A 24,023-nucleotide genomic window follows, 5' to 3' on the forward strand; every position below is an offset into this window, starting at 1 on the left:
AAGCTTATACTACTCTACAGTATGTGGTACGTGCAGGGGCTTCCCAACTGAGCTAAATGTGTTAACTCAAAACATGGCCACTCTCATGCCATTGATATACTGTAATTCTACCAGGATAAGGAGTATAGGCCACTGCCAGCAGGTCAAATCAACAGCTTAATTGAATAATATATAAATGAATACCCACCGCAACTTGCAGATCTTGCAGTGGTTGTGAATCAATCCCAGATCAACCACTTGGAAAGCTGCAATGCTTACTGCTGTATACACCATGCCCTCTATCATTTGTGTAATTGTATCATTGCATGCCAAAGACTTCAGTGATCACAACAAAACACGTCAGAGAGTTGCCAGCACATTTATATTCCTCGTCCTCCTGGGAAATACATCCAATATTGCTATTTTGCAGCTCTCGGTAATGAATTAAAGAAGAGGGGACGCAATTTAATGCTTCCGTGGTAACCACGGTAAGTAAACGATGAAGGGCATTATTGACACCCTCACTTTAAATAACAATTCAGAGCGGGATGCATGACAATGCATACTGATCCACGGGCCTTTTCAATCATTACTATTACACCATAAAATATGAGCGACTGCTGGGGCTAAAGCAATCTACAACATTAACAGAAGTGCAGTGGGGTGAAGAGCAAGAGGACAAGGGGCAGAATTGCTTGTCCATAATGACCACTAAGCTGCGCGACTAAAGCCCGTCCACAGATAGAGGCACCAGCATCCCTCAGAAATGGATTTTTTTCTGAATTAAGGCTTGTTGTATTTCTAATCCAATAAAAACCATACTTTTTTTTCACTGTAGTTATATTCATCTTCTGGGTAATTGAGAATCCTTTCACATTTGATATCAGGGAAAAAAGCCGGAGGTGTACGTGCACCGCCATTACTTAAGCAAAAGAGTCGCTCTACTTTAAGGGGGGCCGGTGAAGCTTGTGGGTGTGCAGCGGGAACAGCAGGCGAATATTCAGAGATACTAGACCATGAGAAAACATGGACGGCCGATGTTTACAAGCCTCCTTATATCATTTCTGATATTAAAAACAACAACTGTTGTGTTCCCGGCGAAGCAACACCCACAGGAGGGAGGCAAGACTTACTTACTGCCTTAGGGTTTGTGCTGTGCTGTGCTGCAGAAAAACCTGGTTAAAAAGGTATTCCTCTGCGCATACAGTATTCACAAAGTGTTTTGTATTCTCAGAGTCGTAGCTCCAGGCTACTTTGTTGACCTAAGGGAGACAGTGGAGGATATTACACTACTGAATCAATGGCAAGGTGGACTATTAAAGAGAGCCACATGCACACACATTCGCTCGCCCACACCCACGCCCATAGGGGTCAGGCTCGCCGCAGAACAGACAGACCGATACCATTGACATTTACCTTACGACGCACACACTCAAGTGCTTAAAGCTCCCACCGTTGGGTCTCCTATGGAGTCTTTTTCATACAGTGTATGTACAGTTTTCTCTGTGCAGCCCTCGCGCTTTTTTTCCCTCCTCCACTGTAGGAAACAATTTTGTGGATTTTCTGTGGATTTTCTCGCAGTAAGTGGGTTCCAGTGGCCTGAGCCGGCGGCGTATTATCTGGTTATGGGTCCATTCAGCGGAGAGAGGCGGGCTGTTAAAGTGATTTAGTTGGACGGTCCGGTGGAGGTGAGAGCAATACTGCTCAACACCACTTATGGCCCTGCATGCGACTCCACTTGGCCCTGCTATTCCAAACCAGCCATGTACTTACAGCCAAGCGCGCTGGCAAAAAAAAGCAAAAGGCCACCCTGGTGAAGCAATCCCTAGTTCAAAACGGAGCTCTGGCAAGTGTTCAACATAAAGGAAATTGGAATACAGTAAATGCTAGAGGAGCCCCTAAAGCCCAGCTGTGCATGCAGTGAATTGTCAGACTGCTGTTAATTACAGCTATACTGCTGCTGCTACTGCGCCTCACGAGACACAGCTTGTAGATTTTGCTTTATTGCCTACTGTGTATGAGCCTATGCATTTTTAAAGGAAAAAGAGTTTGCTTTAAAAGAAAGCTTTTTCCTGATACTGTTGCTGATTACTCAGCCTATCTACATCTGTGAATGGAGTTGTTGTTGCCTTTGTCCAATCTCAACAAACAACGACAAAAGATGAGAAGAGAGTAAATTGGCAACCAGAAATATATTCAGAATGTCATATTAGCGGGAAGGTTATAAGCCAAACTAAAGTTGTAGGGGGCAGTACTGTATATAACTGTGACCCTGAAACCAGACACAACTGTTTGTCTTGACATGATTGGATACATGGAATGATAAACAATAACAACCAATTGAACCTAGCAAACCAGTCTGGCTTAACTAATGCCATCACTTTATACAATAATGACACATTCAAAACCATACCAAAACAAAATGATTCTGCACCAATTTAGCATGCACGCACGCGTGCGCACGCACACACACACACACACACACACACACACACACACACACACTTTCAAATAAGAGACAAAATGGTGGCGACATAAATGCCAATATGAAGGGGCTGCCTAGAAAATGATGGTTAAGATTCTGACACCACCACTTCAACCCACCCCCCCCCCCCCCCCCCCCCCCCCCCCCTCCTTCCGTGATGAAATCCTCTGGCACATCACACACAGCGTGCCAGCAAAAAAAAAAAATCAGAATCCCTTTCAGTCTTTCTCAGGAATTCACATGCACGCACGCACACACGCACACGCACGCGCACACAGACAGCAGTGATCACAAGTCACGTAACGACGAGGGCTTGACGTCTGGTCATTTTCTCCCCTTTCTCCATTTCTCGCTTTGTTAAGCACACACTGACGCAGTGGCGGGGGGCCTGCCAGGCCCGGCTGTGGGAGGGTTTGTTTGTGTTTTGCCATACTGAGTAACATATGCCCTGGGCCTTCCTACTGTCTTTCCTCTCACGCAGCACAACACCAACGGCATGCTTGACCAAACATGCTGCATGCTGCTCAACACAGAGTATTTAATGGACAATTGACTCCAGCAGAGGGCTGTATTTAGGGCCTGAATATTCATACCAGCGTGCACAAAGCACTTGTAAACACACACACGCACGCACACACACACACACACACACACACACACGCACACAGACACACACATGGACACACACGCACACACGAGACTCACAGACTCACATACACACACACACACACTTTTAAAACAACACTCATCTGGAAGATTTCAAAAGTATGACTGATGCTCAGGGAGAAAAGAATGCACGCCATAATATTTGCTCAGTTTACTGAACGTCCCAATTGATGGGGTGGAGTTTGTTGGTTTCTACACATACCCTTCCTACTGTATATATACCAACTGCTTTGGGGGGTTTTCAAGTGCTCCATCTCCATATACTGTATTCAGACTAATCCCAATGTCTCTGGGCTCACATGCAATTTCTCTCAATCATTAAAATGCCATGAATCCACTGGACTGTATTAAAGACATGAATGAAATGCAATTACAAGAGAGCAACAGACAGAAATAGACACGACATGCATTCTAAATATCTCCAGTCACACCCGAAAAGACCTTCAGACTCCAGAATGTTCCATGGGAAAATGATAGGACTACCATGGGAGTACTCTTGAAATGAGCAGCGGGATTAAAATTCTATTACCATGGGAGAATGACTATGCCTGTTAGCACAAATAGTGTAGCTAAGAGGGGAAAAACACACTGCACTCTAGTGTTCACTTGTGTACGGTTGCCTTCCTTGAAATATTTCCATGGCGTTTATGATTTTTCTCATTAAAAATGAGTGCAATTATCATAATATGATAATTATTATAATTAGTGTACGTGTCTTATTTATGAGTCGTCTAAGAAAACACATATGCGCATAAAGTGCCCTCCTCCACATGTAGCACCCCTTCTAAAGATGAGAGTACATGTACATATAAAAATGTGTTTTCACAATGGCACGGGTGTTTCTGTTCAAAACATTTATTATTCATGAGGATTTTTTCTTACCAGAATAAATGTGCTTTCCTTTCAAGGTCGGCTTTTTCTTAATTGTTTTCATTGTGCAACTATAAGGCCATACGATTATTCTCATACCTCTTTTTACTTATCTTTACCAGGGGTTACCAGTAAATGTGGAGGGTGTTGTTGTTGCTGTTGGCTTTCTGTTATAGTTCTGAGTATTCCCAAAACTCCAACAAAATTGAAATAAAACAAGTCCATTTCAACAACTGTCAATTTCTTCTCTCTTGTTTAACTGCTATCCAGGAGAGCTACAAGCACATCACACATCAGTCTCAACAAGCGCCGAGAACAGCTCTGCAGTGGCAGCGTTGGAGTGTACTTCCATAAGAGCATCATCAGAGTTAAGTGTGCGCAACTGCTGTTGGAGAGGGAACGCACAGTTAAGGACCAGAATCCACCACCCTTGGAGAAGATGCTCAAATCAACCACAGACAGGCAGAAATAATATAACCCAGTCAATTTATACTCAAAAAGCAACATTTCATCACAGAGGCAGATAAACAATTAATGGTGGAAAACACAATTCTATCAATCGTGTGGCTCCTTTCAAGCTCTTCTGACCTGCGTTATTACTGCTGAAATGAGATAGAATCTCTCTTTCGCCACCAGATCTTCCAGGATGAATTCTGTATAAGATTTCTGGATATCACAACAATGTGACACCAATAACAAACAAAAAAAGGCATATATTCTGCACATATAAATAAATATATTCAAATAAACCAAAACCTGGCTTTTAAAAGAAATGAGCATTGTGCATTGCAGGGATAGGTTTCCTCAGTTCAGACGGGTACAGAGGAGGCGTAGAGGTATTCATGTGTCTTCCTTGCAAATGGCTGTGCCGCTGCGTCTGGCATAGCAAACAGCAGCTGGACGCATCATTAGTATTGCAATGGAAGACAAAAGTAGCTCATCTTTTGCACTTGAGCTTCCCTAGTCAGCATCTTTGATTGCCTCGCACCTTATTGTGGTGTGGAGGAGACTTGGTGTTTGCTGGTTCACTAATGGGCCCCGCTAATTTCCCATTTGTAATAATGATCAAAAAGCAATTACAACAGCAGGGATAAATGCAGCCGAACAAAGCCAACCATCAATCATGGGAGAGCGCCATCATTGTTTCTTTGTCCTCCACACACACACACACACACACACACACACACACACACACACACACACACACACACACACACACACACACACACACACACACACACACACACACACACACACACACACACACTCACACAAACCACACACACACACACACACACTGAAATGCAGACGATAGACAAGTTTACAAAGTAATCAGCCTCGTTTGGTACAGATCTCATTGTCCGTATGTTTGGCAAAGATATATCCTGCAATACCACTACTACTGTATATACAGTCACCCCCAGAGAATAGGAATCGGAATGGTCACTGAGAATACCGTAAGCTCCGCCGTCAACAAGGATTATGCCGTCTAGAATAATAACAAATGAATGTCTCTACAGTGAGGATACTCCCAAGAGGTGGCCTGACAATGAAGACGCGTAATAATGACTTGTAGTCATTCAAATAAAACTCCGCTCCCAAATCAGAAACAGCCCCAGGGGGAGCTTGAGTCATCTGAGATCGAGTCATTTCAACTTTTGCATGTCGTGCAACATGACTACACCCTCCTTGCACTGTCTCACCACTGACTCTATCAGGAGTGACAAGGCACAAAACTTTGCACTTACGGCAGCCTACAGTGTGCGGTGCTGGCAGGAGAGGCCAGGGAGCTTAGCGCTCATCCACTGTCCACTCCCCTGGACATCCAGACCTCTGCACAACATCACAGCGGGAGGGCGAGGGCGGGGGAACAAAGACCAGAGGAGGGCTAAGACCTTTGGTGTGCTGTGCTCTCTATCATTCTACTGTGTTGTGAGGTGCTCACAAGCTGTGTGTGTCTGTGTGTGTGTGTGTGTCTCTCTCTCTCTGCATGGCTATGTTTGATTGTCTCTTTGAGTGAGTGTGTGTGTGTGTGTGTGTGTGTGTGTGTCTCAGTGGGTGAGTGCTGGAAGCCAAACCCATCTTGTCCCTTTCCATTTCCTCCACCTTTGTTCTTCTAGCAGTTGCACTCACTGTCACAGTGCTAATACAGTATAACCTTCCACAGCAGCCAAGCTGCTCCAGCCCCCCTCTTTGCTCAGGGCACCCACCAGCTGTGGGGTGGCACGGTGGGTCAGTGAAGCGTGCGCTTGTTTGCCAGCCCCGCACCCACCGCGGCGCGGGTTCCTTCACATCTGACGCTGACCGAACCACAGAGCAGGTGACCAGCTCGGCTCGGCTCAGGGCTCTGCTCTGGTCCACCACCAAACGCCTCCACCAGGGGAGACCCGACACGTGCTGGACCGTGGCGTGCTGGGAGAGAACTCCAGCTGCTTTTTTTATTCCGGAAAGTTTCACACGCTGATCTTCCTCCTTCTCTTCTCTTCACCTCCCTCCCAGGTGTTCTGCTGCGCGAGCGTGCAGAGCATTAGGCTGCTTTGAGCACCGACTAGCAGCGGTTCTACTAGAGCTGGGGCCTGTTCCAGAACTCACTCGGGCCAATTACGCGCACAGCTGCCAGAGATGTGTCAGAGACGCGCTCCTCTGCCCAGCAGACAGCTGAGAGGAGAGGAGAGGAGACGAGAGGAGAGGAGGAGCAGCCCCTACCTCAACAAGTGCTACTGGCAACAGCAGCATATGGCTGGGAAGAGCCTGGTGTGTGTGAGTGCGTGTATGTGTGTGTGTGTGTGTGCACTTGTGCGTGTGAGTGTACTGCATGTATGTGTGCGCCCGTGTGTGTGTATGCTTGTGTGTATGTGTGTGTGTGCGTGTGTAAAGGAGCATACTCAATTGCAGTCTGTTACTTAAATCAAGGTGACATCTCGAATTCAGGGCAGTGTTCTGGTGTTGTACACTGCCTGTGTACAATGTGATTTCCAGACATGCAGATTCATCATACCAATTTGCATCATTCCAAATGATGTTTGCAGAAAATCATGCTATCTATCTAAGGAGCATTACTGAGGGCCTTGAAAGTCAATCATATCTGACCTGCTAACATTGATACTTCCGTTTAGAGAAATGTACTCTAGCAATATTGTCATTAGCTGCACATAAACATTAAAGGTGCTCTAAGCGTGTAGCAAACATCCCCTCACCATGCGCTAGCTGTCTGTGCCCTGAATACATTGCCAGTTACGATGAGATGTGTGTTTCAACTGCATGAGAGGGAGGGGGAGGGAGTAGCAAGCTTTGGTGACATTTCTGATGAAGGGGGGGGGGGGGTGCATAAGACCATGACATGACGCCTGCCATGCACATTTAAGAGTGTTTATGAATGCTCGTGATTGTTGTCATTAAGTGTCACTTGGATTTTTAATGTCAACTTGACAAGTCTTCATTTTGACAATTTGACATTAACTAAGATGACATTACCTGCTGATGGCTTTGTCATGACAATTTGACATTAACTAGGATGACCTAACCTGTCGATGCCCTTGTCCTGACAACTTGACATTAACCAAGACAGCACAAACTGACAACGTCTATTCATTTAGATGATCATTTTGTCCAAAGCATATAACATTCAATCTACAGTGCTTATTGCAGACTTTATTATCACAATAAATAGGCTACTTTAGTGTTACACACCATGCCATGTCTTGCCTGATTATAGAGCAGAATTATTTGGCTTTGTGGCATAAGTACAGTATTTGGCTTTGTGTACCAAAATAACATCAAACTGATAAGTAAGGCCATGCATACATATGGGTCTAGTGCCCATGAGGACCCAGGTTCGAGTCTGATCATGCAACATGCCCACATCCACGGCTGAAGTGCCCTCGAGCAAGGCACCTAACCCCTCAGTGCTCCCCGAGCGCCGCAGTGGCAGGCAGTTCACTGCTCCGGGTTAGTGTGTGCTTCACCTCACTGTGTGCTGTGTGTATTTCATTAATTCACAGATTGGGATAAATGCCAAATGCAAATGCAATTCCCTCACCGCATCAAAAGACTATATATATCTTTATACTATACTTATTTACGAGCCCGCGTCCAATCTCTCCGTACCACTCCTTTCATGTCTGTTATTGACTCTTCTGTCAATAGGGGCTAGAAAAGATCATTAGGCTGGCCATAGCATGTGTGTGGCAGGTTGTTGTCTTCGTATATGTCAAGTTGTCAGGCTATTTCATCCTGGTTAACATCAAAGTGTCATGACAAAGCCATCAGCAGGTTATGTCATCTTAGTTAATGTCAAATTGTCATAATGAAGACTTTTCAAGTCGACGTTAAAAATCCAAGTGACACTTAATGACAACAATCATGAACATTTATAAACACTCTTAAATGTGCATTGCAGGTGTCATGTCATGGTCTTAGATCATGCAAAGCAATAGGATAGGACCTTTTTATGTCCTTTGGCTTTAGTAACACATTCAAGTAATTAAATGTATCTATTAGTCTGGATTAGTCATCTAGTAGTCAGTGGAATCTTACGATATGACATTGTGACATTGTTTGTATAGAACACTTATGCCTTCCCCTGCGTGAGACACTGAATAAGTGCCTAATGCTTTCAGCATATTAGATTACTCTCTGTTGCTGTTGTACATGGTCACCATCAATGCAGTATGGCCAAGAACAAATGCACGCATATTTGGACAGATGGCTCCGTTCCTCCATACCAGAGCATCTAAAGCACAAGTGCTCTTTAGCAGACATGGGATCTACTTTGAGGCTTCAGGAACCTCCATTAAATATGTAAAGGACAACAAAAGGAGAAACCAAAGATAGGAAGTACAGTGTGCATAGACAGGCAGGGATACATACAGTATGGGAGGACAAAAAAGCCCCCCAGACCCTGTAATGTCAGAAAATATCTAAGCAATAGTCTGACAGAATGTGGAGAGATGACAGACAACTGATTGAAGCAAAATGCTAATGACTTTACATTCCAAAGATGACAGTTACATTCAGTGGCGCCTGAGGGACGTGTGCTGATGACAACCATTCACTGATCAAGTCTTGATATAAACACTGATATAGCTGAAGATAAGGCAAAGAGTAGAGCATTTGTTCTATATCACTCCACTTTTAATTAAAGGAATTTCTTTCAGCTGTCAAAGGAGATCAAGGTGACTCCCTTTACACACACCTAGGAGATTAAAATCAGACACATTCCTGATAGATCTGATCAATAAGGAACCAGTGTTTAAAAATAACTACTATTGGAAATAGTCATTTACAGATACTGGAACATATGTTGACCGCAGAAAGACATATACGGTCAATGGAAAAGTAATTTAATCTAAATTCAAAGCCGTTTGATGCCTCTTGTCAATCTACCAAATGAAGGAAGTCTGTTCTCTGAACCAGCATTCTGCTACTGTTATTACAGTATCTTCCATGCAAACTACCCATACTATTATATGGTTTCAAACATACAGGCTGCCTAAAGCAAAATGTAGATATAGTAACCTCAAAGGAACACTTTTCTTAATGTTTTTTTTTTTTTCCAAAATCAAATTACAAAGTAAGTGGTAATTTAATACCTCTTAATGGTTTCCATGATTATTCATCAATGTCCATCAAAAGTGAGATGGATATTGAATTAAGTTATTTCAGTAAAAAAAAAGAAAGTGTGGAATGGATTGGAAAAAAAAACAATCTTCATTTGTCCAGTCTTTCATTTAACTAGATTTCCAGTCTGAGAGTCAGTGAACGAGAACTCCTCTCTGACTTGAGATGTGATGCTTCATTAGTGGGAGAAATTTCAGACCCATTTTTAATGACAGTCTCTTACACACTATAGCATCTGCCTTTTGATGAAAAGTCTATAAGACCATGTTTTCACTCCGGGAGAATGGAGGGGGGAAATCCTATACCCAAAGCTGGCTCCTGTTGCTATAGGGATCTGTGCTAGAGCCGACAAAGGTGCTGTATAAAAATCAATAGCTATTAATGATTCTGACATTTAGTAGGAACTATGAGGGTGAGCTAGCTGAACGCCTGGGCTTTTATGGTCCCCTGTTCATTTACAGGAGGAGCAGATAAGGGAAAATGGGGGAGAGGAAGAGAATGAGATAGTGTTTTATTACAGTGGAGAATGCCCTCACTCAACGCGCTCTTGGAAAACTGCAATAAAACATCTGCTCAGGTGTGAGAGAGTGCTGTTACGACGGATCGGTCTTATCCTACACAATGGCTGCAGGTGGACGACACTCTGCGAAAAAAAACCATGTAATACAGAAAAGGGGAGTATAATGACCCCAGGGCTTTTCAAGCAAAAACATTACTCAGTCCAGTCTCGTTTTTGAACAATGAGAAAGAAAGCTATTCTATTTTTTTCCTTGTCCTTTTATTTTTTCTGCCATGTCTGAACTAGTTGCCAAACGACATTTTGAAACAGCCAATATACAGACACCTATCAACATGTTTCCTACAAGCCTCACATAAAATGAAGAAAAAAGTGTTTTTTTGTTACCGCAAATCCATACATTACTACAAGGCGGAGACCCTCTGAAGCACTGGGAAGTGATAGCTAATACAAGACAGGTTAGAAGACCACATTTCACCAAGCTAACATTAGATAACAGCAGGGTGAGGAGACAGCTGCAATACTGAGCAGCCATACTGGAATAGCAAATGGCCTTTGTATAACTGTGAGTGGCCAGATCGGGATGTGATTTCCTTGAGTCTAGCAGAAAAATACTCATCGACACCACAGGCAAAGAACAGCTTCACTAAATAAAAAATTAAATGAGTGTTCTGTGCGTGTTATACATACAGTCATACTTAATTACACATTTGTATGCTTCTGTGCATGTGTTAATGAACTTTCATGCTGCACAGAACATTGTCATAGAGGTATAGCTGGCTCCTTTGAGGATAAGGTCATTGCTCCCTTACTTGTTATATAATATAAATATTTTTGTCAGAATTTTATGAAAGAAAAACACAGAAAAAGGCATCTGTGACATTTCAATGCATAGTGCTACTTCTTAGCTGACATTGTAAAAGGGCTTGTGGTGTGGTATTTAAAAAATGCCATTACAGGTAAATGAGCGTTATCTCTCATTCCTACAGTATACTGTCATTTGTATACACTGAAGTCACAGCGCTACTGAAGTATGAAATGAAAGAAGTGTTTGTTGAGAGCCTCATTTAGTGCACAAGGAGTTTTGAGAATCGTAGCACCTTGGCTCGCATAATAAATAGTTGAACAGCAACAACAATGGTTATGTTGGCATTGACTGTACACTTATGTTTTTCCCTCACAGAAAAGAATGTACACCACTGTGATTTGGTTTATGTTCTGACATCAAGGTCTAGACATTTATTTCATGGTGGCCAAGAGGCAAAACAGGATGGCAATTTAACTTACAGTAATTTCCCGCATATAAGCCGCATTGTGTATAAGCCGCAGGACAGTGTTATATGCAAGTTAAAAGAAACAAAACCATATCAACACCATATTAACTGCCCCCGTGTATTAACCTCATAGCTGAAGAAATTTTGCAAAATCAATGTATAAGCCACGGCTAATAGTCGGGAAATTACGGTAATACTTTTGTTTGTTTTGAGCCACAAAACTACCCCACTGTGCTTGAGTATTACAAACAGATGGGCAAATTATTGATTTTCATCAGTTCAGCTTCCCACATTTTCTACACTTCCTTCAGTTTATCAAATTAAATAGCATTTTTAAAGGGATGGAAACTATTGGAAACATCACACAGCCCGTTCCTGTATGCTCATGAAGCAAGGAAAATTAATTAATAACAAGATTAGAAGACACTTTTAAAAAGTAAATTCAATTGTCCCTATTTGATTAAATGGCCTATTGAGTCACTTGTATGCGTAACAAGAGGTAGATAATGAGAAAGCCGAAACCTCAAAGCCGAAGAGGCACAAAGCAACCACAGACACATCTCATTAAACGGCATGTCACAAGAAAGCGAATAAACACTAACAATACATCCACACAAATTTAATCCCTTGGTGCAAAACTATTAGTGCTAACAAGTTCCAATCATGACAGTGACTAAAAAGGGTTATTCAGGAGCCACAATAAAGCATCCATAAAATGCCTCAAACTCACCAAGGGCAGCTCCTAATAACACCAACCAGAGGACATTTTTAGAGAGCAGCGGGGAGGCGAAATCTATTAAATTGCAGGCTGCAGCCCCGGCACTGTTAAAAATCGTACAATATATGTTGTAGTTGCGGAAGCTGATGATTTATCATGTGTGCCCGCCGCCGCCATCGTGAACAAATATAGCCGTGGAGTCCGCTCTGTGGGGGTTGTGGACGGGCAACGATCGGGCTTTACGGGAGATCTCTCTTGGGAACGCTACATGCCTGTATGCATGCCTGGCTTTGTGCCTCTCACTGGGGTAGACTGACAGAGGCTTACGCCCACAGGTGAGTAAGACCTCTCCTCTATTCAGACAGATATACCCATGACCGACGCAAGAGGCAGGTACCAAAACACTTATGATGACATGCATCCCTCACTGTCATGTTATTTAAAAAAAAAAAGAAAGAAAGAAAAAAAACATTTGACACTGAACACCACACCATGTCATCACATCATGTGTCACAACAGGCCAAATACAGGTTGTTTCCTGTCCTGTATTCTAATCCTGCCATTTAGTCTAATCGCTGCTATTTTCAAAGAACTCATCATTCAATGAACAGCCTCGCCACAGGGGGAGGCCCGCGCATCCACTCATGTCAGAGCATCAAACACAGCCTTTCATACTTCAACCACCTCCCCACTGGCAGATGCCAATAGATACCAATCTGCCAATCTCTGCGAAGCAGCGCGGGCCTCTTCTCCTTTAATGAGCTGAGGGCTATCGTCTCCGCTCATCATATGAATCATATTTACGAGGGTGCCTGAAGGTCGAAAAAGGTCAGAGGAGTCGTTCGGAGGTGCAAAGTCCAAATTGGCAAATGAAAACAGCCTTTGGAGGACTTGCTAAAGATATCGTAGACTAGACTTTAATGTCTAAACATATCAATATCAAATTGACATATAGAGTTAACAGGATATGGTATGCACATCCACATCTACGGTGGTACTGAGTGTCCTATCTTACAATAAAAATAGATATCCTAAGGAAAATATTGTGCATCTAAAAATAGGCAAGTTTATTTATGTAGTAGGCTACCATTCACAAACATTGATAGGACAATTTCCGCTGGGTCTAGCCGCACAAAAAGCCACAAGTTAATTTGCAGTTGCATCACACATGGAAGGACTTTGGAAAGAAATTGCTTACAGCATCTGTCATGAATGGATTGCATTTTATGTAACTAACTACCTCTGTGTGAAGCTACCCCCCAGTGTGACATCGGTGGTAAGCTCTGCACTGGCCTTAAAACAGCCTCATTTGGAAGTGCTAACAATGACACAACCCAGGTTTACCCAGGAGCAGTTCTCTTAGACTGGCTGTACAGTATAGAAATAGATGCTTCATTAAGCTGCACCGACTCCGCAGTTGTTATTAAGCAAAGATGACCTACTTAGCGGGCACTACTCTGAATACGATAAAGGATATAATGATTATGGATTTTCATTTGGGGTTTTGACAACATTGACTTTTGGTTTCAAAATGAGCTCGCTTCCTGCTCACCCTAAAGCGCTCATTTGACTCCGCTGTGACGGCGGCTGTTCAATCATTCACAGAGTACACACGTTTGACGTCTTAAAAAAATAACGGTTGGCGGTGAAGGGGCCGTAATATAAAATCCATCAAACATTTGCCCTCATTCTGTCAGCTTAGTCTTCTCCATGCTGGAGTGACAGACAGATAGACAGACTGACTGACTAGCTACATGGATATCGCCACAATCCAAAAAAGCCAATATGTTTCAATTTTGCAACACTCTCCTGTAGGACAGCCAAACAGGTGTGTCCCCATCTAATGCAGTACGGATGAGATCCTGCCTTTTGCAGCCATTTCAGCACTGGCCACACGCTGGTCTCATCCAATTATTTCTTCAATATCTGAATCTGGACAGGCATTGACCTTTCCTTCCCAGCTGAATCTCTTATTAAAAAATGTCTTCATTTTTTAAACCTTTTTCCGTCCCACTAGACAATAACAAGATTTCACAGTGTGTTCCCGGGCTAATGAACTGCTCTCGAGCCGGCCCCATGGCCGGCATCTTGACGTCTCCTGATGTTGTGACAAGCAGGGTGAATACCTGGAGAAGTCAGACAATAGCACCTGGAACAAGCAGTCGTCGCTGAGAGCACTTTTACGTCAGGCCCTGCCATTTGCACTGTGGTAATCAGACTATTTCGAAGCCTGGCCCAGGGTATTCAGAAGCAGTACAAGAGGAGCTGTGACTTCAACCAAGTGCTAAAGTGCAGAGGACAAGATACAAACCCATATGGGAATTTCATGTGTCATTTGTCGCATGTAATATAACTGTAAGTGAACACACATAATTATGGTTCATATACAGTAACATAGGCATATAAAATGGTGCATATCTGACCTACAGTACCTTAGATGTGGTAGGCTATGTGGTATGCCATATTTGCATAAGATGTAAAGTACAATATGCAAGCTTATAACCGCCAATCATCATGTAAGTATTGTGGATGTTTTTTGAAGACATTCTACATTTGGGAAAAGAACTAGAAAGGAGAAAAACGTCTAGACAAAATGGTCACCACAGATGGAGGAGAGAAAATGGGGGATTGAAGGGGCATGGTGTCCACCTTTAATTCCACCGCAAATAATCACACACTATTTTAAGAGCAATCTTTGGGATTTAATTAAGTGAGGAAGCATAATTCACTTCCCTATCTATTGAGTTTCACATACCTAATATGATGTGTGATCTGTGCGTGGCACCACAAATGTTATGACTAGATTAGCTAGGCAAAGAGGACTTTTATTAGCTGAATTTTAATTTACTGGAGATTGTTGTGGAACTACAACACTCAACCTGTTGATAAAGCTTTGCTTAAGGCTAGAGCCGTAAGTAAGTATTAGTTCAATGAGCACATCACACAGTTCTGCTCAGTTACAATGTGTCTTTTGGGACATAAGAGAATTTATTGCTTGGCAAATTTGAAGAAGGCTTTTCTCAGAACAGTGGATCTTATGTGGATCATACTGTATCATTTCCAGTCAGAGGGGAATCCTCCATACATCTGTAAGTGGTAGGGGTGTGCAGAACGTTTAGAACATGTTTCTGCAGTGACATTTCTGCAATGGTTAAACATGGCCTAACTATCATTTTAAAGGCAATCCTTTAGCATTTTCCCTCGGTGGATCTCAATTTGTTGACTACAGTATGTTGTGCTATATAACATCTCATATCTCATTCCTATTGACAACAAATCAGAGTCAGTTCAACGGCTGACGTGTGAATTGCAATTGAATCAAACTAGGGCATCTGCTCTAATCCTCAGCCTATAGTGAGTGGTCAGAGTACTGTAACCTTCAGATAGAAAGACATACATATTATTTACAGTAAGATCTATAAAGGTCAGGCCTTGAGCAGTATAGATCCAGTCTGAGCTGAAAAACGGCTCTCTCAGGAGACCAACGCTGTTGACCATAGCGATGCCTCATGTTTTCAACTGAATGTGATGCAGCTTACAGGTCTGAGGTAAAGTACCATAAATCCTGCACTATTTAGGGACTGAATGACTCATCTGTAAGTTCACTCATGCACATACTGTGTGGATGTGAAGTCAAAGGGAGTATCTTGAATGAATATCCCGACATCTTTTGCAATATAGTGAACCATTACTGAGCTTCAGCGTTATCAAAATATGATGCCGCAATCTCGCCATCAACTTATTTTCCAGTGCTATCCACACTGCTTAATCTGGCGAAAGATATGATCAGTCAATATAATGTCCACCTCATGTCATGCTAAAAGCAGCCCAAGTGATAGGGACTGGGAATGATAGCAGAGCACAGGTTTATGACTGTAATCCAGCAGAGAGAACACCTGAGGCTCACAAAGCGCAATAATACATTGACGGCTTTGCCTTGCAGAAAAAAAATCAAACATCAAAACACTGGCAAAAGGCACTGCAAACAGCTCAATTAATTCCCCTCCTGGGGTTTCATTTATCTTGGTTGGAAACCTGCATATACGCACATACACACACACACACACACACACACACACACACACACACACACAGAGGCAAGCAAAGGCACACAAACAGACACACACACACACACACACACACACACACACACACACACACACACACAGAGAGAGAGAGAGAGAGAGAAGCAAGGGCATACACACACACGCACCCACAAACACACCCACACACACACACACAGACACACACACACACACACACACACACACACACACACACACACACACACACACACACACACACACACACACACACACACACACACACACACACACACACACACACACACACACACACACACACACACACACACACACACACACACACACACACACACACACACACACACACACACACACAGAGCTGCTGTTGTGGATGGATCGTTAGCATCATTTTAGTGAGGCAAACCCTCCTCAAAAAAACCCTTTTTTATTAGCTTGTTAGTTTGTCCTCAAGAGAATTATTGCTATAAAGTGAGTTGATTAGGATCAGGAGAGAATACGTTTTATGAATATTTAGTGATGTGGTCAGTTTTGAACATTAACCATTCATACAACACCACATAATGTTACCTGTTGCCGCTTCATCTTGACAGAAATCAGGAGGAAATGAGGTTTGTGGTCTTCATCCACAGCACAGGATTGCTGGGACGACCTACCTTGTTCTGCTCCACAGCGGTCATTTGCAGCATAAAGTGGCTTGATGATGATTTATAAGGAAGCTACAGTGTGTTGCAGTCATTTCTAAATAATTTTCAAATGACCATGCTATGTTTTTAAACTGTATGTGGTACGTGCTGTGGTGTCACAAACTCAGATCTTTCAAATCCTCCCTTCAACTCCACTTGCTACCATCCAATATGAAGAGCACGAAAGTGCATATACTGTAGTGTGCGTAGTGTACTTCTTGTTGTGTTCTGTGTTTGGTTCTGGAGGTGAGGAGAGTGGGCAGAGGGAACGGGCTACTCACGATCGCTGCAGTAGCTTCCTCCGAAGGTGGTCATGGTGCAGTCACAGGAGAAGCCCTCCCACTGCTGCAGACACACTCCCTGGTTAGAGCAGGAGTCCTCCGTGCACGTGGTGCCCGGGCCAGCTGCAGAGAGAGAGGGAGAGAGAGAGAGAGAGAGAGAGAAAGGAGGGTGGGAGGGAGGGAGGGAGGGAGGGAGAGAGAGAGGGAGGAGGAGAGAGAGAGGGAGGGAGAGAGTGAGGGAGGGAGAGGGAGAGAGAGAGAAAGCAAAAGAGAGACAGAGGTTGGGAGAGAGAGAAAGAGAGAGAGGAGAGAGGGAGGGAGAGGGAATAACAGAAAGAGGAAGAGGAAATAAGAGACAGAAAGGGAGAGATAGGGGAGGGGAAGAAATCAATTCATCAATTCACAAGATGTAGCCTATTAAAATGTCATAGGTTCTTTTTAAACCCTCACAGAATACATCAATTCATCAATTGAGAGGATATGCATTAAAATGCTATATGGTCTTCATGACATGCCCAGAAGAAATCAATTAATGAATTCACAACATGTATCACAATGTTCTATGTTCTTTGGACAGAGCTGAACTGCTGTTTGGACTTGCCATCACATCCACGGTCCACTTGGCCTACTCTGTGCAGGGCATCTGCGATCAGGTCAGGCAGTCTCCCGTTCAGATCTACGGAGGCCAGGCAGCCCTGGTAGCCATCCCGCGAGGCAATCAGTTTGGGTAGGACACCGTACATGTTTTTTGCGACACCGCCAATATACAGTTCCCCTGAAAAGACAAGTAAATAAGACACTGTCAAAGACACTCTAAACTGACTGAGGAGGGTGTATCTGATGGGATAAGTTCAGGGTGGAAATAAAATATTCAGCCACAAAAATCAATGTCAATCAATGTATTGAAAACCAATACAAAATACATTTTTAGCATGGCACCGAAACAAACAGTATACATCAGGCCCAAATTTCATTGACGGGCAACTGGCAGCTCACCAAGCAATGACTTTAATGAATTCAAGTGCTTGTTGCTTTGGTCATTGCAACAGACTAGAGCTGTGCTTGTTGCTTTGGTCATTGTCCATCAATGACATGATTAGGCCTTATAAGTGATACTGGCAACTCCCTCCTGAGCTTGACTTAGACTATGATGTGTTGAGACATTCCATGGCTTTATACCTGTTTGAGTGGCTGCTTGAGAGGACACTTCTTCCTGTTTCATGAAACCCCTTTGGGCTTGATATCACTACAAACAAATCTTGGAAGATGATACATTGCCTGAGAGAAAGATCTTCATCCAATTTAACAGAGTCTTGGCGGAAAGACCCACAAATGTGTCTCCACTTACAAGCAGTGACACATATGGTCATTTCCTGAACATGCTGCAACAGCATCTGTTGTCCTTGATTGGCTTCTGAGAAGCAGTAGTTTCTCCCTCCCTCCCTCTCTCTCTCTCTCTCTCTCTCTCTCTCTCTCTCTAAAAGTTAAATGAGCCCAATTACATGGCTTTACAACCTGTGCTGCTCCGTTGTCACCTTTCCTGCTACACGTCTTAATTGTTTCAAATCCTTCTTCCAAGACACTCTTCATAATTACTCCATCTTGACGTGTCTTCAGAATTGCTTGTTACTTCGGTTTTCTCTCTAATCTGACACGAGGAGGGGGAGGGGCTCAAACATTCCTGACAATTATTTCCTGATTGCCTCTCATCTGCCTCAGAATACAGCACATATCCCACTGTTTTATTACATATTAAATGGGCACTATAACATCTCTGACAAGTACAGCATGTTCTGTACAGGGATAACGTCCTTTTGGCCCTCCATAATACTGAGATAGAGGACCCCGTGGAATGTTTTGAAATCATGCAGTCACAGTTCTTTTTTTACGGATATCACAGACGTAAATAATCTTGAGACAAGTATAAGCTTTGCCACCTCCCAGGGCCATAGAAACAGAGAGTTGCAGCACTCTTTGATGTCGCCGACACGCGATCCAAAGTTCCAAAAAGGACCTGCGCTGAATGGCTGAATCACAGGAGGAGGTATCGTGGGATGCATTTCTGGATGCTGGAGGGGGCGTAATCAAGTAACTCACTGACGACTGACCAAGTGATTGACCGCATGTCAGTTCCAAAACACCCATAATCTGGAAACTGGCATGGAAAAGCGCTGTCATCTTTTTCCACGGTCTTTTTACGCTCCGACACCACCTTAAAGGTACAGGATGAAGGATGTACTGTACAGTAGTGGGATTTAACGGTGAGGGTGCTGACTTGCAAAACCAACTGAATTCCCTCCCTATCCAAGCACATAGGCGGCCAAGTGCCATAAAAATGCAAAAGACCTCTATGAAGCCAGTGTTTTGGCCTGTTCATAGTGGCACAATATACCCCGGAGAAGAGGACACACTCTCTATGTACTGTAGATATGAGAGCTTATTCAAAGATAATGAAAACATAATTCATAGCTCTGAGTAATTATACACTAATGAGCAGTTATGAGTAATTATGTACACTGTATTCCATTTCTGCTCACAGATGACCCCTGAAGCACACACGCTGGACCTTTAAGATTGCTCTATTCTGTCTATGATCACATGGTCATTACTGATATATTGTTGTGAGTTATTTTTAAATTTGAATCTTCAATCACACACGTAGAATTATCCATTTCCTCGGCCGTCGGGCCATTTACTGACTCGGCTTCAGTGGCAGATGGCCGTGTCCATTCACGAGGGGAGGGATCCAAATCAGTGCCTTTCAGGTGCAAAAATTGCTTTTGAATTAGAAAACTGACATCTCAGGCCAAACAGGCCTGATGAGGCCTGACAAATGCAATACCTTCTCTGTTTGTATTTAAGAAAACCTTCGAGCCATTCCTTCACTCTATGGACCTTTGCATATTTTAATAAGAACAGGTGAATAGCACCAATACAGTACCGCTGTTTATATCAATAACAGTATTTTCCTTTCTCAATCATATTTTCACTATTCTTTCCTTATTATTCCACCATTTATCACATATCCTACAAGGTGCATGCGAGATATTGGAAATCACAGGCTACTCTAAAGGTATCTTCTTATAATAGACCAACAATTATAGCCCAACCACACCACCACCACCTCCAACGCATTACAACACTATCCAAAAAAAAAAAAAAAAAAAAAGAAACAGCCCTCTGTGGGGTTTTTTTCCCTTACACTTCACAAGAATCAACTGCATACCCTGCAGGATCGCAGCCATCCTCTCCATTCTCTCAGCCATAATTGCCTGAACAATTACGACTGGCACATACTGTAAGGCGGTTCTTTTGATCTGCAAAGGGCTTTGGAGCAAGCACACTCCGCTGCAGATAAAAAACACGGTTTTTACCGCGTTTTTTGGAATTATTTGAATTTGCTTTATTCCATTGCAAATGCAGATGAGGCTTGGGCTTCGGGGGTCTCTCTGGTTGCTTTGCAGTCCAGAGACTAAATGGTTTGTGCTTCATTAGAGCAAGAAATCTGTGCGTAATTCACATGAAAAGCCAGCACAAGACTAAACTGCAGACCTTTATCCCCTGGGTTCCAAGTGTGTACACTCACAGGACTAGTTAGTGCTGGAAGAGCACAATGGGAGAATAACAATATACCAAATATCAAAAATATCAATTTAAAAAGCACACAGCAAATTTCTATCTGATAGAATAATTATCCGCTCAAAGTGTTAGAATTTCCACATTCATAAGTGACTTTTTCCAACTCTGAAGGTTATATGGCATAAATGTGGTGAAGTTGAATGAGCGCCCACTCAAAACAACACACACATGTTCAAAAATATATTTAAAGTGTAACCAATGGCTATTTATGACGGCGGAGGACCAGTTTGGTTTCTGTAAGCCAGAAATGACCCCTGGCTCTTTCATCAGCACTGGACAGGGTCAGGATAATATTTATCTCTGGCTGGCAGACATTCTCAGTTTTCAGTGTGCATCCACTGAAACACATAAACACACACACGCACACACGCACACACGCACACACGCACACACGCACACACACACACACACACACACACACACACACACACAAACACACACAAAAATAAAAGGCAGGCAAAAGAATCCTCAAACCTGGCCCTGAATCTATAAAGTAATGTAGCAAATAGCTTTGACTTCCATAAATGGCCCCTCAAGAAATTCTGGATGCTAGTTTCCGTTTTTTTTTTTTTATTCTAACACAGTTAAGGATCATGTGATATACCTCGGTAGCTGTGTCGTGAGGTGTTCTTTTCCAAAGGCCAAACACATATTTCAAAAGCACCTTTTTTTGTAAGTCAGTCAATGTTCGCTAAAGACTAGGCAGTTCTTGAAGGTCACCAAAACTGAGCGCACGCAGCATGTGTAATCACCAACCTGTTATTATTTCAACCATCCACTCAAAGTTGTTTTGCTAAGCACACGTACAGTACTGTATCTGTTCTTGGGGAATGACGCTGCTCAGAAGCTCTTCTCAACAAAGAAGCTTTTTTTTTTTTTTTGACAAATAAAATCCTCATATTCAAAAGGGAAGACGGTGGAAATAAACTGCTTGATAACTTTCAACAGTACATGAGAATTCAGATATGTCTAGAGCCACTAGCATGAGGTTCAAGGTTCAATAAGGTTGATTCCTTTTTAGAAAATTGTAGTGTGCTCCATTTTCAAACACAGGCATTGTCTGAAGGCATGTGAAAAGACATACACTTACATCCAGAGAACCTTGAACATCCTTGGAGGGCAACACAGAGATTCCACATTGCTATTCATTTTCTTGGCATCTAAACAATTTATTCCTCAGCAAAGAAATGCATGACACTTCATATGTTTTTACATGCTGCATTTTTCAGATTGTCATTGCAGTCATTCTTGCTCAGTACAGGTTTTTGATTTTCAAGTATTCATGTAGTGTTTCTTTTCTGACTCATTTTTAGAATGTTTTCAATCATTTGGATTTGTCTGTATAATATTCTTATCATTTTTTCCTGCTAGTATTTTAAGAACTCAACCAAATAAAATAGCTTATTCAGGTTGGCCAACGCGGTCTTCTCCACACTGTGCAGTGAGCAGCTGATGTCTGCATGCATACAGAATGCACAGACACACTGATACAGATGGATTGCTGTTAAAACTACCTGAATAGAACTAAGGTGCAGTCATTGATAAACATAGGGATGTGATACTGGTGTGGGGTAACTGGACTGTATCCTGTATCCGACACAAAAACAGGAAATGTTTTGATGAGCAGGGGGCAGGGTGTGTGTGTGTGTGTGTGCGTGTGTGTGTGTGTGTGTGGTGGGGGGGTGTACCTTTGAGATCAAGATTCCGGGCACCGTTGGAATGCTGAGTGACAGTGCGCGTGTCGATCTTGAGCGTGTGGACGTTGCTGTCGTCCCGGGAGATCACGACGCTGTGCCACTGGTTGTCATTCAGAGGCTTCTCCGAGTACCCCTTCATCAGGGATGGACCGTTGCCCAAGTCAAAGACATAGTGGATGAACCTGCAAAATGCCAATTCCTGTGTCAATTGAACCAAGGTGCAGTCAAGACTTGCTACAGTATGCATTTTGATGACACATTCTGTTCTGATGAAAATGTGCCGCTAGTGTGCATCATACACTTCACTGAGGAGAAATTATTGAAAATACTAACAATATCTGCAACAACGCTGGTGCTTGCAGTTAAGAAATTGCATTGCTCACTGTACTCGAAATTCCAAATACTGTAGGGCTTCAGCAGGACGCTACTAGATGCAAGATGCGGATTTTGTGCACTAATGTCTCACAATTGCAAGTACTGATGCGGCTAAGTGTGCAGACATCTAATGACTCATCGTGTCAGGTTCAGAACAGTGTACCGTCGGTGCACACCTAGAAAGAGCCAAAACCCTTGGCGGCAAAAGACACGGGTGAGTATTGATTTGAGAGAATATGAAGGACTTTTGGAGACAAAGAATTTATAAGTCCCTTCAACGCCTCAAGTCACAAATTACACTCATCTGTAACTCCTCTTAGGATTCATAGATTGCAAATGGCTAACCATCCCAATTATGTCCTGTCCATTGTCCAGTAATCACGCTGTAAGATCACTATTTTGGCAATATTTATTCAAGGAAGAGCCAATTATATAAACAAGACTGCGGCTCCATTGTAGATCTTGCCTTGACGTGCAGACGGCAGATATCAATACCTGGTTAATAAATGATGTGATTTCACCCCTTTCTTTACACCTATTATTTAGACCCAATTAATTCTCCTCTCTACTTTCTCTCTGCATCTCGATCAGGTCTCAGGTCTGCCACGCTTTGCGGCATGCTATCAAGGAAGTGTTTTTGCAAGGAATGTGACATCGTTTACACCTGTTCCAGAGTGAGTAGGAAGTGAATCAAGGTGCAAAACACCTTGAAATAATACCCAAAAACGCCAATGGTGTGATGCATTACAATGCTTTCTTCCCCATCAAATAAGGTCTACATGGAGATTGATGGTTGATTGGTTGGTTGGTTGGTTCACACCTACTAAAGTAAAACCCCTGCCTTTTGTGCGACCAAAGTAACATGTTGACTGGTTGGAACTGCATATGGCTCGGCTGATGCCACTGTTTCTCTAATGTTCTCCCCTGAGTTTTTCTGAACGCACATATAAAACAGTAAGAGGCAAAATCTGATCAATTGTACTGGTTAGAATTTGTGGCCTGTGCCTGTAAGAAAAACAAGACATTGTGCACTTAGAAAAAAAATTGCTATATAGAACCAAAAATGGTTCTATTGCATGCTTCATACTGTATATGACATGACACCCCTAAATGGTTCTTTAAACCATTTTAAAGGGTTAATCAAATGAACCCC

At 42.8% G+C, this 24,023-nt stretch overlaps 1 protein-coding gene across 1 annotated transcript in view; it reads right to left on the reverse strand.

Moving 5' to 3' along the window:
• Positions 1–24,023, reverse strand: part of nrxn2a (neurexin 2a) — a 156,372-nt gene that overhangs the window by 76,055 nt on the left and 56,294 nt on the right. Inside the window, exons 12-14 of the mRNA XM_062536723.1 lie at positions 22,487–22,677; positions 17,761–17,934; positions 17,160–17,282 (exon numbers count right to left, since the gene is read on the reverse strand). Coding sequence (XP_062392707.1) covers positions 17,160–17,282; positions 17,761–17,934; positions 22,487–22,677 — 488 coding nt within the window. The remainder of the gene's footprint in view (positions 1–17,159; positions 17,283–17,760; positions 17,935–22,486; positions 22,678–24,023) is intronic.

Source organism: Sardina pilchardus, chromosome 5, assembly GCF_963854185.1.
Source record: "Sardina pilchardus chromosome 5, fSarPil1.1, whole genome shotgun sequence".
Lineage (NCBI taxonomy): Eukaryota > Metazoa > Chordata > Actinopteri > Clupeiformes > Clupeidae > Sardina > Sardina pilchardus.